General features: G+C 38.2%; 1 protein-coding gene across 14 annotated transcripts in view; it reads left to right on the top strand.

Moving 5' to 3' along the window:
• The window catches only part of MAPK10 (mitogen-activated protein kinase 10), a 355,889-nt gene that overhangs the window by 267,421 nt on the left and 72,742 nt on the right, over nt 1–15,726 (top strand). For 2 of the 14 annotated variants that reach the window (XM_089670551.1, XM_089670556.1), the window contains exon 8: nt 12,695–12,766. The exons of the other annotated variants lie outside the window; for them this stretch is intronic. In XM_089670551.1, coding sequence (XP_089526677.1) covers nt 12,695–12,766 — 72 coding nt within the window. The remainder of the gene's footprint in view (nt 1–12,694; nt 12,767–15,726) is intronic. 14 annotated transcript variants of the gene reach the window in all.

Below are 15,726 nucleotides of genomic sequence, written 5' to 3'. Positions count from 1 at the left end.
TCCATCACAATTAAAACCATCACTAGCAGATTTTGCATGAAATTATTGAAAACAAAATATAAAGGTTGAAACTGCTCATTGCATTCCTTCTTATAGTATTTTGCCTAGCTAAACAATGTCCCTTAGTGAAATTTAGATTAGAAATGTAGACAATTCAAACTAACCTATAAATTAAATATCTGTTTGCCCAGGTATGAAGAAATCTTCCAGTATCCATTTTTTGGGGGGGTTTAGAACTGGAAAAATTATCTCTAAAGTTGGTGATTTACATTCCCAAGTATTCTTTATAACAAATCAAAACTGACACTAGAAGGAAAGAAAAGCCAGTAGCCATGAGTGCATTAAGGACCATTTTAAATTAAGAGATATGTGCTAATAATTGCAGTAACATATGGCAACCAATTAGAATTCATTTTGTAGAGTTCTGATTTCAGCAGAGTGAATTCTGATTGGTTGCAGTGGTTTACTGACGACTACAAAAGAATTAACACTTAGGAATAGGAACTCTATTTGATGAGGCCTAAACTAGTAGTGGAAGGTCAGTATTTACATATAATATGTATGTATAGACTTGGTGATAGCTATATAAATAAACATATATATATATATATATATATATATATAAATATATATATATATTACAATGTATGTAATGGGGCTGAAACATACGAGGTGGTATCAAAAAGTTTTGAGACTAGTTTTCTAACACAAGGTTGCATGCACAGTCACAGGGAGCACCAACCTTCATAAGCCAGTATGCCAAAAGGCATTGTCCTGTGTACATCAGGAGCTGTGCAACTGGTGCTATTCTGATCATGTGCATTACCATGTCTGCTATTTCATCATGGACAGCAAGTTAGTACAAAGAGCAAACGCGAAATTCTGCATGAAACTGGGCAAATCTACCACAGTGATGTTTGACAATGAGTCGTTCAAGGTGTTTTGAGTGGCACGTGCTCTTCAAGAGCAGAAGAACATCACTGGAAGACGAGGAGAGATCAGGAAGACCTTCAGCGAGCTCAACCCCTGAAAACATTGAAACCATTCAGCAACTTGTGCACGATGATCGTCGGAGAAAAATCCACACCATTACTGCCTTTGTAGGTGTGTCATACGAAACAGTCCTCATGTATGATTTGAACATATACCAAGATCGTCCCGTCCCCAGGCTGCTGACCCAGGAGCACAAGGAACAACGCATCGAGGTCTGCCAAGAACTCCGTCAGCATTCCGCGGATGATCCGTCCTCCATGTTGAGGATCTTTACAGGAGACAAAACTTGGGTGTATGGGTTTCACACAGAATTTCACATTTGCTCTTTGTTCTAACTTTCTGTCCATGATGAAATAGCAGATGTGGCAACGTGTGGTCAGAATAGCACCAGCTGCACAGCTCCCCATGTACACAGGACAATTTATTTTGGCACACTGGCTTATGAAGGTTGTTGCTCTGTGTGCTGCCATCTGTTGGCATGCTACAAAACTAGTCTCAAAGCCTTTTGATACCACCTTGTACCATATTGTTCCAGAGCTGTCACAATAAGCATGGACTGATGTGATTTTTCAGAATTTAAGGAAGAGGGTCAAAAATGTTTTTTTGTTTTTTTGCATCATGAGCAAAGACTATTCCCCTACCCACCACAGTATTGGAAGATCATAGATTTGATGTATTAATAACACGGGTGAACTTTAATGGATTTTGCATAAGATGCTTTATTTATGTCAATTTTGTGTGGTAACTTAATACCCAATGGGGCATTGATTATGTAATTTTTATTTAGTGGCATAAATAACTAGCAAGCCTAAAGTTAAACCATTAGGGGGGCATATGGGAAGTTAGATAGGAGTATCACAATAAGTCTATCTGTTCACCATAACATTGTAATTCAACAATGCTGTGGTTCTGGCTCACAAGGGTCAGCATTGGCATGCAACAATGTGCTAATGTGCTGATGCCAGAAAGATGTTCGTTCACTTTTACTGATGACCTTAATGAAGTTAATGATCCAATGCATGGTTGCCACTGTGATAGTCCCAGTGCCCCAGAATCAAAGCACTGTAGAATCTTGTGGTTACAGCAAAAACGTTTGTTTATTATTATTATTATTATACAGTATTTATATAGCGCCAAAGAGTATGCTCAGCGCGATACAGTAGCAAGGGTGACAGAACATGAGACAAGACAGTAACAATACAATACACGAGGGGTTCGAGGGCCCTGCTCTTTCGAGCTTACAGTCTAGGAGGGAGGGGAAGGTGGCACAGGAGGAGATGGCTGTGGGGGATGGAGTGGCAGGAGGAGTGGAGGAGGTTAGTTGTTGGGTGAGGTCGGGTGTTAGGTGAGGTTGGGGTAGGCTTCCCTGAAGAGGAGGGTTTTCAGGGTGCTCCTGAAGGTGAGGAGGGTAGGCGACAGTCTGATGGATTGGGGTAGGGAGGGCCAGAGGATGGGGGAAGTCCTGCAATCGGGTGTGGGAGGAGGAGACCAGGAAGCTAGAGAGTAGGAGGTCCTGTGAGGAGCGGAGGGCACGGGTAGGGTAGTATTTGGGTATATATGTTTATGCTTATCCTATTGCCCCCACTCATCTCTCAAGGTTCTCTGATTATTTAATCAACACATTTTGTACTATAACAGTATTCTAAATACTGATTTAGTGATTTTGTAAAGTTTTCCATGCCTGTGCATACACATTACATTTAGAGCACAGCCATTACCTGGCACAACCAGGGCTCTTGTTAGTAATTTTGGGGCAGAGCCTACTTCTGCAATATTGTACATACTGACATACCCACATTACAATCATCACCACTTTCTTATTTCAGGAGACAAGCAGCTGCTACCTTCTGCACTAAATGAGAAATGCCTTTAGATACCTAACACATTTTAGTCACTGGCTTCCATTTCCCTCTGTTATTTGCTGCCTTTTGTATTGCAGGGTAACTGTTGCTTCATCTTTAAGTATAAATTGATCAAGAGTATTGAAGACTTCCTTTTCCCATTGCATTTTTAAAAAATTAAAACATATACTACAGTTCCTTCACACCTACTGTTGTAGACATAAAATAGATCACTTATGTGGCACAATGATAGCAGAATACATATTTTTATTTGCATTTAAAATGTAAACTTAGGTAGAGGCTATAATTTTTTGTATAACACCTTTTATACTAACCCTATAACTAGTTAATACTTGGTGTATTTGTACTTATATAGTATTTACTGACATCTACAAACCATTATTGGTAAAAAGGGTATTAACACTCTAATAATTGTCATCAGTTTCATGGAATGTATACATTTTAAATTTCTTATTCTCATTTCCCATGATGACTTTATTTATATTTCAAATAATGTACTAAGTGGTGGACAGTACAGTCCCAGTAACAATCAAATCGGCACTAATCAACACTGACATATATGTCTCATACTTCTCTTGTTCGTGTAATAATGTATAACTTTACTTAGGAGTAAATATTGTGTATTTACTGTATATGTGCTCTATCCCTGTAATAGGAAAGCAGTGGACTAAATTAGCGATTCTCGCTAGATTAAGCTCAGCACATGGCAGTATTAACAGACTAATCTGTTTATCACATTTACCATCATTTTCCTAAAACCTGTCTGGAAGTTAGTGAATGTAACACACATTTTGTTTGTTTTTCAATAGTATAGCTATTGATTCAGTATTTGGCTTGGTTGGTACAATGTCATCATTGTAAGCTGTGCCATTGCTATAACATCCACTTATTATTGAATATTACAATTATGGGACTCCCAACTAGAGAGTGGCTTGGCTGGACTTCATCTTTTATAGTGAGTGTGTCCTAGATGAATAGTGTTACTATCTAACATTTTCTTCTTCAGCAGGTTGCAGAAAGCATTTCCACTGTATTTCCTGTTCATTCTCAGAGTCTCAATCATTCTACAGTCTTCTAGCTTCATTAGTTTCCTGTAATAGTCACAGTCAAAGAGCACTAGGTTGGAAGGTATGTATAAGTCATAGCAACTAATTATCTAGAGGATGAAAACTCACCAGTCTTTAGAAATACAGATAATGTTAATATGCCCATCATTACATTTCTATGTCGAAGCACTGCTTATCTTATGTTGGGTGGTCTTTATTGTATTGTTTTATTTTTTACATGTTTTGCAAATTCCCATTGCATAATTAAAACATATTCACGTTAACAGCAGTAGAAGGAATGCCGTATCTTGGAGGCATCATGGCTTTGCTAAAGCTATGTTTTGTTATTCACATTGATGCTTGCAGCTTGGCTTACCTTTGTGTTCTATTTTGCATTTGATTCTAAATTCCACTCTGTGAAATTGTAAGGCCGTTTCTCTCATCTTGTTTTCCTTTTAATGCTATAATTTAACAGTCATCAAGACATTTCATTTTTTTGTTTCATTTTCAACTTAAAAGCATGTAAAACAAATTAGGTTGTCATGTATTCCTTTGGAAATGCTAACAAAATGCAAGATAATCTAAGTTGTGATTTTTCAGATTGTATGTCAGGTAGACAAAGAGACTCATGATTAAAACATGGATCAGCGAAAATGGTGTTTTTCCCCTTATGTATGATTTGGATGCCTGCTATCTGCAGGTAGAATCTGCCTAAATTGGTAGAACAGGCCACACCTCCTTTTTACTTTGTTTTAGAAATATGTACTCAGGACCGATGCTAGACAATTTTGCATTCTAGGCAAGACCAGCTACTTGCCCTCCTCCCCCCCCCCCCTCAAAAAAAAAATCAAAAACAGTAGAAAATATTAAATCAACAAAACATGAACCTGCTGAATTTCTTTTAATTTGCAAAAATAAGTGCCATAAGATGCCACCAACACCAATATTAAAGACAAAATCAGTATCACGGATGGACTGTATCTGTGACTGGCAGTGGCAAGGTGACAGTTGCGGTGAGTGGAGTATGATGGATCCACACTCTGACAGATCCCAGGCTGGAATTCCCCAGGCAATGGGGGGAGATGCTGTGACAGCAGGCAGCCCAGACCATACACACACAGAACACCTGAACTGAGCAATCCCACACAATGTCAGATCGGACATAACACACCACCACCAGCACTGACACAGACCAGCAGGCCCAGCAGGCACTAGAAGAGCAGGCTGTGGGATTGTGATGATGTCATCATTCACTGACACATTGCACATGTCATGGTTGGCTGGCCGGCTGGGTCACACTCACACAAACATGAGACATCAGAGTCAGACATTACCTTCCTCCGCAGGCGCAGCTCCGCCTCCACTGATGAATGGGAAGAGAAGGGCTGGAACTCCACAGTGAGCAGCAGCTGCCAGCCAGCTTGCAGTAAGGGACTGAATCTAAGAGGAACACTGAAAAGAGCCGCAGCTCAGCTGCTACACTGGTCCCAGACACCAGCATCTTTCTTTTTCCTTCTCTGTACTCTCCTCTCTCTGACCCTCCGCTCAGCTAGAGGATCATTCATGATGTGGCAGCGTCCCACACAGAGAGAGTGCCGGCCTGTGCTGCTCCCCCGCACCCCTAGGCGGCCACCTAGCTTAGTAGAAGCACCAGCTCTGTATGTACCCCATGTCTTTAAAGCTAAAGACTTAATGGGCTTTGTGAAAAGTGAAAATAAGGGAGGCAATTTGCACATAGCACTCAGGATGATGCTTTCTTTTGCTATCTAACTTGTTCTGGTAAAAAGACATGTGAATTGTAATTGACTGCTATAGGCAATGCAAATATTTTATTTTCCTTCAATACTTGCACATCCATTATGGCCGTTAGTGTGATTGAAGTTTACATCTAATATTAATAGATTATTTTTTTTAGATAGATGTCAATAGTTTGAAGAACACACCATCCTCATTTATGCATTATGTGTAAGAACAAATCCGGAAAACCTTGTTTTGAAAATTGCAGAGGGGTACCATAACCTCAGTTTGTAGACAGTTATTCTCTATTGGGTCTATATGCTGGGGAGAGTTAGTTATTTACTAGAACTAAAGTGAAGCCACACAATAGAGCAATGTGAGGGGAATCAGGAAATTCAGGAGAATGTTGTTGATGCTGGTGTCCAACAGAAATAAAACTAGTAGGGGTTGGCTTCAAGCCATGATGAAACATCAGTTTTGGGAAACCACCGTGTTTTCATCGCTGTTCCTCTGTTTTATAAACATTATTTTCGTAATATCCCAAAGTTCAGTGTTGGTGGATAAAATCCTAACATTTAATTGACCTCTTAAACTTTGACTAGACACTAGATTGTATTTAATCGTATAATCAAACATAACAGTGGAAATGATTTACTTCCACAATGCTCCTGAATCTTTTTATTATACATTATGTTCATGCTCTTTTTATGATATGAATAACACTGAGAAAATTAAACCTGAAACAATGCATAAATCTGAACATTTCTTCCTCTTGCGGGAGATTATGGATTATGAATATTGATTCCAAGTTGTAAAGTGCTCAGCACTCATCTACTACTATAGCAAATTAATTCTGTGGATATAAATAATATTCAGGAATTCATTAGTTAAACAGTGCTCAGTGAATGGAACAATGCTGCTACAAAAAAAAGATAAATAAATAAAATGAAATATTAGGAAAAATTCTACTGTGGTTGAAATGGCATTTTGAGAGAGAGAAAAAAAGGTTAATAACATATTTAGCTAAAAAGATAGCATTACCGGTATATTAAGTCAACTTATGTGATCCAAACAAATCAGATGATATTTAACCATATATGTGCTAAAACTTTTACATCATATTAGCATATGATGGAACTTCAAGTGAGAGGGTAGTCTATTTTTAACTGGCACATTAGAGCTGAAGCATTTAAAGTATAACTAAAGGCAAAACATTTTTTTTTTAGTTTTGAAGAGAGTGGAGATGAATTAGGACACCTCTCAGTCGTTACAGCTGTATGTGCCCCTTCTAGTGAGATTCCCACTCTCTATTTGTCCTGTTTATCATTATCATTGAAAGTTAAAGTAAAAGAAAACCTCAAATTTTGGGTTGTCCCCAGAAAAGTAAAAGAGGGGATATCTTCCAACGGGGACACTAGTTCTGGTGACCGGGTGGTCCCCAAGGAATTCCCTTAATTTGCAAGGATTTCCTCTCATTTCCTGTTTGTCTATGGGACAGGAAGTGAAGGGAAATCTCCATAATTGGACACAGATGGCAAAGAAAAAAATCTTACAGGGGTTATAACCCTTCCTTACTCTATCCAAAACAAAAAAAAAAGTTTTGTCTATAGTTCTACTTTAAAGTTTAAAAAAGTAAAATGACCAGCAACTTGGAGCAACCAATCGGCTTTGACTTTTCCGTTTATAGCAATATTAAATACAAATGCTGCCGTTAACGGCAACTTCAATTTTGGGCTAATCTTGTCATTTAGCCTTTTTCATTAAAACAAAAGAGAAAAATTTTGCATATAAATAAAAATATTTTGTGTAAACATTTGCACCTGATTCCGTAACGTTTGTGTGCACCAGTGAGATGCAAATGTGTTCCTATGCTAAGAGAGTTTGCAGGTGAACTTTTTGCAATGAAAACTGACTTATCTGCTCACATAGGGGGAGATTTACTAAAACACTCAAAAAATCTGCTGCAGATATGCATGGTAGCCAATCAGCTTCTAACTTAAGTTTGTTCAATTAAGCTTTAAGCAATAAAACCTGGAAGCTGATTGGTTTCTCTGCAGAGCAGCACCAGATTTTGCACTCTCCAGTTTTAGTAAATAACCCCCATAAAGTGCTCATCTGCCAGAAAGTACACACAGTAAATCGATAAAGGGAGGAGAGTTTTCCTGGAGGGTGGTTGCTGGCATTTCATAAAAGCAGCATTTCTGGTCTTAGGAGCCATAAGTAAGTGCTAGTATCCTATCAAATTAATGCTGACATTTAGCCATTAAAAAAAAAAACAAGAAAACTCTCCATAGCTTTTGCTAGAATGTGTCGTGCCATGCAGGCAGCTGTATCCTGTACAATTGTTCTATGCAGGAGTGCCCTGTCCTTTTCCTTCTGCTCAACTTCCAGTACTGCAGGGTTTCATAGTTTTGGATCTTCTGTGAATCTGCTAAGAAAAAGTTCCCGATGAAGACCCTCCTCCATTGAGAAACATTCTTTAATTACTTTTGATGCCTATAGCACGATCCATGAATGGGGAGAGTCTGATGAGTCACAGGATTTTCTCCCTCATTCTCAGATAGTGTGACAGGCAGTGGAAGGAGGACAGGAGCGCCCTCTTTGGAAACTTTTTCATAGCAGCTTCACCAAAGACCCAAAATAAATAACCCCTACAAAAAGAGGTTGGTGCATCCCTGCGCAGAATATTTATAGTATATGGAACATTCTTCTTTAGAGGTAAGTTAGCTCACTTAAATTATACAATTTTATTTCAGCTAAACTTCAGCCTTATATATATTCATATAAAATAGAATACAAATTTGAATACCAAAAATAATGTAAAGATGGTAAATATAACATAAAATAAAACTTTACATTTTGTATATGAAAAATAAACAAGTATCAATGTGCATTAAATACATGTTACATATGCTGTAAAAAGGCAGCCCATTCTTTTGAATAGGTTACTTAATGCACCACAAAAACAATTGAGTACTGTCCGTGATACCTTTTTTATTTCCACTAACATACAATTTTGAGGACAAGCTTTCGGGGTATGTCCCCTTCTTCAAAGTCCAAGCAGTACTATACAAATCACAAAGTTTCGCAGAATGTTAGAAGGGATGAAAAAAAAAGAGGCTAGAGATAAGATAAAGCAAAAGCGAGGGGGGACGTATCTTGCTGTATCTTATCTCTAGCCTCTTTTTTTTTTATCCCTTCTAACATTCTGCTGAAACTTTGTGATTTGTATAGTACTGCTTGGACTTTGAAGAAGGGGACATACCCCAAAAGCTTGTCCTCAAAATTGTATGTTAGTGCAAATAAAAAAAGTATCACGGACAGTACTCAATTGTTTCTGTCGCAAATGCACTAATACGGCTACAATCACCTTAAGCTAATGCACCACAACAAACCTAAAATTGGACCTGCAGTATTTCTGTATCACAACATCCCATTATGAACCAGAAAAGCAGGTGTGTTTAAAGCGTGCATTAGGGTGGGATTCTTATTACCGTAAGTGGTATTGCAGGATGTACAACTGGTGTGAATAGGCCCTAAAACATTCCTACTTGTGCATTGAGGCTTTTGTCCCCTGGTTTTTCATATCTATGAGTCATAAATTACAAGAGTCATGGATGAATATAACAAAATCACAGGAGCTCATTAGAACTAACAATATAAAAAAAAACAGTTTAATTGTGGGAAGACACAGCTACTTTGTTAGCTCAATAAATCTATACAGTTTTTTTTTTCAGCTAAACTTCAACCTTAAACATACTCATATAAAATAGAATATAAATTTTAATACCAAAGATAATGTAAAGATGGTAAAGATGACATAAAAAAAAACATTACATTTTGTATATGAAAAATGAACTAGTAACAATGTGCATTAATTACATATTACGTAAGCTGCAAAAAGGTAGCCCATTCTTTTGAATAGGTTGCCTAATGCACCACAACAAACCTAAAATTGGACATGCAGTATTTCTGTATCACAATATCCCATTACGAACCTGAAAAACAGGCGTGTTGAAAGCGTGTATTAGGGTGGATTCTTATTAAGTGGTATTGCAGGATGTGCAACTGGTGTGAATAGGCCCTAAAACATTCCTACTTGTGCATTGAGGCTTTTGTCCCCTGGTTTTTCATATCTATGAATCATAAATTACAAGAGTCATGGATGAATATAACAAAATCACAGAAGCTCATTAGAACTAACAATAAAAAAAAACTGTTTAATTGTGAGAAGACACAGCTACTTTGTTAGCTCACTAAATCTATACAATTTTTTTTCCAGCTAAACTTCAACCTTAAACATACTCATATAAAATAGAATATAAATTTGAATACCAAAGATAATGTAAAGATGGTAAAGATAACATAAAAAAAACTTTACATTTTGTATGTGAAAAATGAACTAGTATCAATGTGCATTAATTACATATTACGTAAGCTGCAAAAAGGTAGCCCATTCTTTTGAATAGGTTGCCTAATGTACCACAACAAACCTAAAATTGGACCTGCAGTATTTCTGTATCACAATATCCCATTACGAACCTGAAAAACAGGCATGTTGAAAGCGTGCATTAGTGTGGATTCTTATTACTGTAAGTGGTATTGCAGGATGTGCAACTGGTGTGAATAGGCCCTAAAACATTCCTACTTGTGCATTGAGGCTTTTGTCCCCTAGTTTTTCATATCTATGAATCATAAATTACAAGAGTCATGGATGAATATAACAAAATCACAGGAGCTCATTAGAACTAACAATATAAAAAAAAACTGTTTAATTGTGGGAAGACACAGCTTCTTTGTTCATCTAACGCAAACATTAAACCTATCACCTCTAATTTTGCTGTCACCTTTGATCAAAACTGCCGCTAGCACAGAACAATAGGCCTCCTATAAAAAGTTATAAAGTTATATACATGTAAATTATTCTTTACTGTACAGGTGAGGGTACTTTTACATATTGCATAATGAGATCATAATTTTTTTTTTTTCGGTAAGTGTTGTGATCTGTTATACGTATTACTAAATTATCTATTATTCCACCTTGTAAAAGTTAACCTATACCAGACAAAAATCGTAGCCCTCCTATACAGCCTTTAAGATGTTCACATAGTGAACAAATATATCAATATCATACAAGGCAGAATAAGTGTGATGAGCCATTTCTATGTTCATTCAGAGACATTCAGCATGTAACTGTAGCACCACTGTGTGACACCTCAGGAATCTTTTTCATACTGCAAGATATAGTACCTACAATATTAAAGGAATAGTGTACCTAGCAATGTAGATGCCCCCTTTGCAAAGTGAATGCTAGTGGATAAAGTAACAATGATGCCACTTGAAATACCCAATCATGTGCTAGAAAAGTAAAAAATCCTGTTTCCCTCACACATGATTGGGTCCTCAAAATGAACACAAAATCAACCCTAGTATGTAAAGTGCACTAAGTCATGATTTTTGACTGCAATAACTACTGTAAATGTAAACTTAGTAGTTGCAAAGGTTTACAGATTATCAGTGTGCCTTAGGCTCACACATGCAAAGAAGGAGCAACTCAGCAAGCATTCATTTCTATTCGGTTATCATAAAAATCATAACATATGTAGCCACATTCAGTATTAACGGAAATGAATGGAAATTGCATTCTGAACACAGCATCTTTCTGAGCCTTGTAGACACAGCATGATGAATCATTAGCCATCACCAGTATGCTCACGGCTGTGAACTATCTCAGCTTTTCTCGCTCAAATTTATATAGGATCTGATAAGTCAATAGGAATGATACTGCAAATGTAATCATATCTGGCAGCTTACTAAACTAAGATGTTTAAAAATAAACCGCTTAATGAATTTGTCACTGCAAGCAGCTTCTGAATGTAGAATGACCATGGATAAAAAATGTAACATGAAAATGTCATTTAAATCTCATATCTCTGGTTAAATGGATTTTCAATGTTAGGGGCCAATCAAAGTTCAGCAAAGAGGAATGTGTAGTAAACAATGGCACACATTGCGCATCGTGTTTGACTAAACGGGACTACAAGCTGTTTTTGCAACTTACCCCATAGGGATCCATTTGTTTTATCTATATAGTAGTGAATTGCTACTTTTTGTTATTATTAGCATTTTTAGTAGTAAGACCAAGTTGTGTGACTAAGTTACTTAAACTACTGCTGTTTAAGCTACCTAACACAGGACTACAGATTGTTTCTGCTATGTAGACTCAGAAGGTGGGGGACAAACTTGTAGCTTAGAAACTACAGGCCTTCAACTATACTCACCAGCCACTTTATTAGGTACACCTTGCTATTGCCAAGAAAATATCCCCCACACCATTACACCACGACCACCAGCCTACACCGTTGATACAAGGCAAGATGGATCCATTCTGCCCATTCTCCTGTGACCTCTGAGATCAACAAGGCATTTTCATCCACTGTATATTTTCTCTTTTGCAGACCTCTCTCTGTAAACCCTAGAGATGGTTGTACCTGAAAATCCCAGTAGATCTGCTGTTTTTGAAATATTCAGGCCCACCCGTCTGGAACCAACAACCATGCCACATTCAAAGTCACTTAAGTCCCCTATCTTTCCCATTCTGATACTCAGTTTAAACTTCAGCAAGTCGTCTTCACCATGTCTACATGCCTAATGGCGTTAAGTTGCTGCCATGTGATTGGCTGATTAATGATTTGTGTTACCAAGCAATTGAACAGGTGAACCTAATAAAGTGGCTGGTGAGTGTATTTATCTATAAGAAAAAGGCACAATTTATTTTTTTTCCCCTAGAGCAGATAGACAAAAACTGTAGATGCCGTGACAAACACACCTAAAATCACCTTTCTTAGGTCAATAGTCACCCAATTAATAAGAGATATTTAAAATCAGCTGCAATATAATAAAAAATTTAAATAGTTTATAAATATTTAAATCTCTTTAAAATGTTATATAGCAAAGCAATCCATTCCGCTATCATTTGGTTTGTTTTCATACATGTGCATTGTTTTGTGGCCTTGTTCCTGATTCTTCATTTCATTATTTCTTATTTGTTTTCAGTTGACATGTGGTCAGTGGGTTGCATCATGGGAGAAATGATTAAAGGTGCTGTGTTGTTTCCTGGCACTGATCGTATCCTTCCAGAAATCCATGTACTGCTGACTGCCAGCTGCTCAGTTTGTGCTGTAACTAGAACAGATCTGAAGAATCCTTGGGGACACTAAATTTTTCTGTTTTGCTTTGTATTATTTTCCGTATCTGTAATAGAGAGTCTGATAAATGCAGAGGTCCTTCTAGTGGTTCTAGATGCTTCATGTGATGTTAAAGATAAAGACTCTTCTCACAATTATGCCACAAAATGAATATCAAAAGGAGTTTCTATTTTCTTCTTCTCCCTTGAAGCTCTTAAGAAAGTAGCAGTTCCTGTAGGACACAAATTTTCTTGTTACCATTTCTCTGCTTTTTGTTGTAGTGACAGCAGCTCCCATGAAGTAGCATGGCTTATGTGTTCGTTCCCAGGTTTTTAGCAGCTGAAAAACATTACGTGGTCATGATGTACTCTACCCCCCCCCCCCCCCCCCACCAGCAGTAAGGTAATTCTGGTCTATTAAGGAACCTTTATAGCTTTAGAAGATTTGTTCTGCTGATAAGATTTAGTTTAATGCTGCAGGTAATATCACCTAGTCGGTCTCTGGTGTAATTTATTTTGCTCTCCTTGGATCTTCATAAATTGACTAAAGTTGTAACCTGAGCGTTTGTACATTGTTTGGAAAAAGGAAGGGTGCTAATCTAAGCATTTTTGACTTTCAAATGCACTCATGTATTGCATTAAGTAAAAGAAGTAAATGGGAGTGGTAGAGTATTGCTTATATTGCTGGAAAGGGCCCAGTCACACGTTACCATTCTTGTTCACTGAACACAAGAATTAAGAGGTGGTGTTAAGTTCATTTTGAATGGGCTACCAATGTACCCAAACAGAAAAAAAATGGGCATACAATTTTTTTTTCTGATGCAGAACATCAGAACACACTGCATCGGAAAAGTGTGCATTGGTTTTAGGGCTTGGCTCGCTCAAAGTTTGCTTACATTATCCTCCTGTACAGATATAATATGGTATCTGCATACAATACAATACAATTTACTATCGTAAAATTGATGCCTAGTCCCAATTTTTTTTCCCCAAAGTTTGTACCCAAGACACGAAAGGTCATGCAAGCAGCACTTCAAGCTCAATCTTATGAGTTTTCCCCTAGAACTGGCTTATTTCTACTTTTTCAGTAAAATTTGAGTAAAACCCAATGAAGCAATCTTCTAGATAGGTGCTAGGATTAGTAGATTATAGTTGGTTCCTTTGCTTAACAGGAGAACTGTCAGGAAAATATAATTAGGTTTTCTGCAGTTGTTTAGTAGTGCCTGCTCATTGTGTTCAAGTGCTGCTAGTTCTGCCTCTGTCTTCCTCTGTATCCAAGTAACCTAGGAAGGTTCTGGATGTATAGGTGGAACACAGCATGAATATTAATGCCACTCCAGCCTATCCCAGGGAGTGCAGCCATGAAGGATGCTGGGAGAGGGTATTTTTTTCTTTGCACGCACTGAGCCCTCAGTCTTTCCTGGAGAGGATTGTACCAGCCTGAGGGAAGGCACGCTGCCTCCCCAGGCAGCTGCTGCCGTGCTGCCTCAGGTGGGCGACCTGAGGGATTGAAGTAAGAGAGAGAGGACCTTAGTTCTTCAGGAAGCTGACTGAGGGGAGCTGTCTGCCAAAGATCTGTCTGGTATCACTGGAGGGCATTGCTTGGAAGATTGGAGGGAGGCTGCCATTCTATCCTTGGGCCTTGTGAGTACGGACACTGTGGGATCTTGGGGACTCTGGTGTGCTTTGCTACTCCTTGGTTGGTCTGAAGAAGAGGACACCAGCTAGTGTCCTGAAGAGCACTGTCTGTTTAACCCCCTTCTGACATTGGGACTTTTCTCAAGACTGCTATTTAAATTATTTCTTCAACTGTAACTAGTTCTAATCTTGGAGTATCCTACTAAATCCCCTTCTTCCTATCCAAGTTGTCCAACAATAAAACTACCAAAAACAACCTCTAGACTGATCATTGAGGACAAGGAGCGAAAGTGTGTGTGTGTACCTGGCTGTGAAACTACCATGTGCCTGGCTGTAAGACAAAAGAAGGGAAGACTTGGAGAGTGATCACAGTGGCTCCTAAGGGGGTAGTGCTACATCAATATATGTCTTTGTTATGTTCCTAATCACACTAATCTTGGAGTATCCTACTAAATCCCCTTCTTCCTATCCAAGTTGTCCAACAATAAAACTACCAAAAACAACCTCTAGACTGATCATTGAGGACAAGGAGTGAAAGTGTGTGTGTGTACCTGGCTGTGAAACTACCATGTGCCTGGCTGTAAGACAAAAGAAGGGAAGACTTGGACAGTGATCACAGTGGCTCCTAAGGGGGTAGTGCTACATCAATATATGTCTTTGTTATGTTCCTATTCACACAGCATGCCCCCCCCCCCCCAAAAAAAAATGTTACCTTTTAAAAGTTTCTCTGGAGAAGGTGTCATGGCAGAAAGCACGTTTTTTCGAACAATGTTAAAGTGAGCTTGTCCCAAGTCTGTCATTAGCATACAATGCAAGAAACCTAGCCTCTATGCCTTTAGGCCTCAGGCAAACTGCAGCTAAAAAAAGCTAATTCTAGAGGTGTTTGACCTTTTTTTTCCTTTGCCTGTAAACTCCCCTCCATGTTAGCTTACGCGTCCATGCACACTATAGTTGTTTGCAGGATTTTAGTGGCAGAGAAGTTTACAGGCAGAAAAAAAAAAGGAAAATTTTCTTTTCTTGTGAAAAACGCTGCTAAACTCTTGTAGGAGAAAACACGTCTTTAAGCTTACAGTGTGCATGATGCCGAAATCCTTTTGTAGGGCAGACAATGTTCAAATCTAGTTACAACTGATAATGAAGATCTGCCTGCATAGTATAGACCAGGGGTGGACAAACTTTTTGACTTGAGGGACGCAATGGGTTCATATATTGGACCCGGGGGCCGGACCAAGAGTAGATGAATGATGTGTATGTGTCATCCATA

This window comes from Staurois parvus, unplaced genomic scaffold, assembly GCF_062004578.1.
Source record: "Staurois parvus isolate SC_StPar_1 unplaced genomic scaffold, SC_StPar_1.0 ptg000091l, whole genome shotgun sequence".
Taxonomy (NCBI): Eukaryota; Metazoa; Chordata; class Amphibia; order Anura; family Ranidae; genus Staurois; species Staurois parvus.
This window is presented reverse-complemented; position numbering and strand designations above follow the sequence as displayed.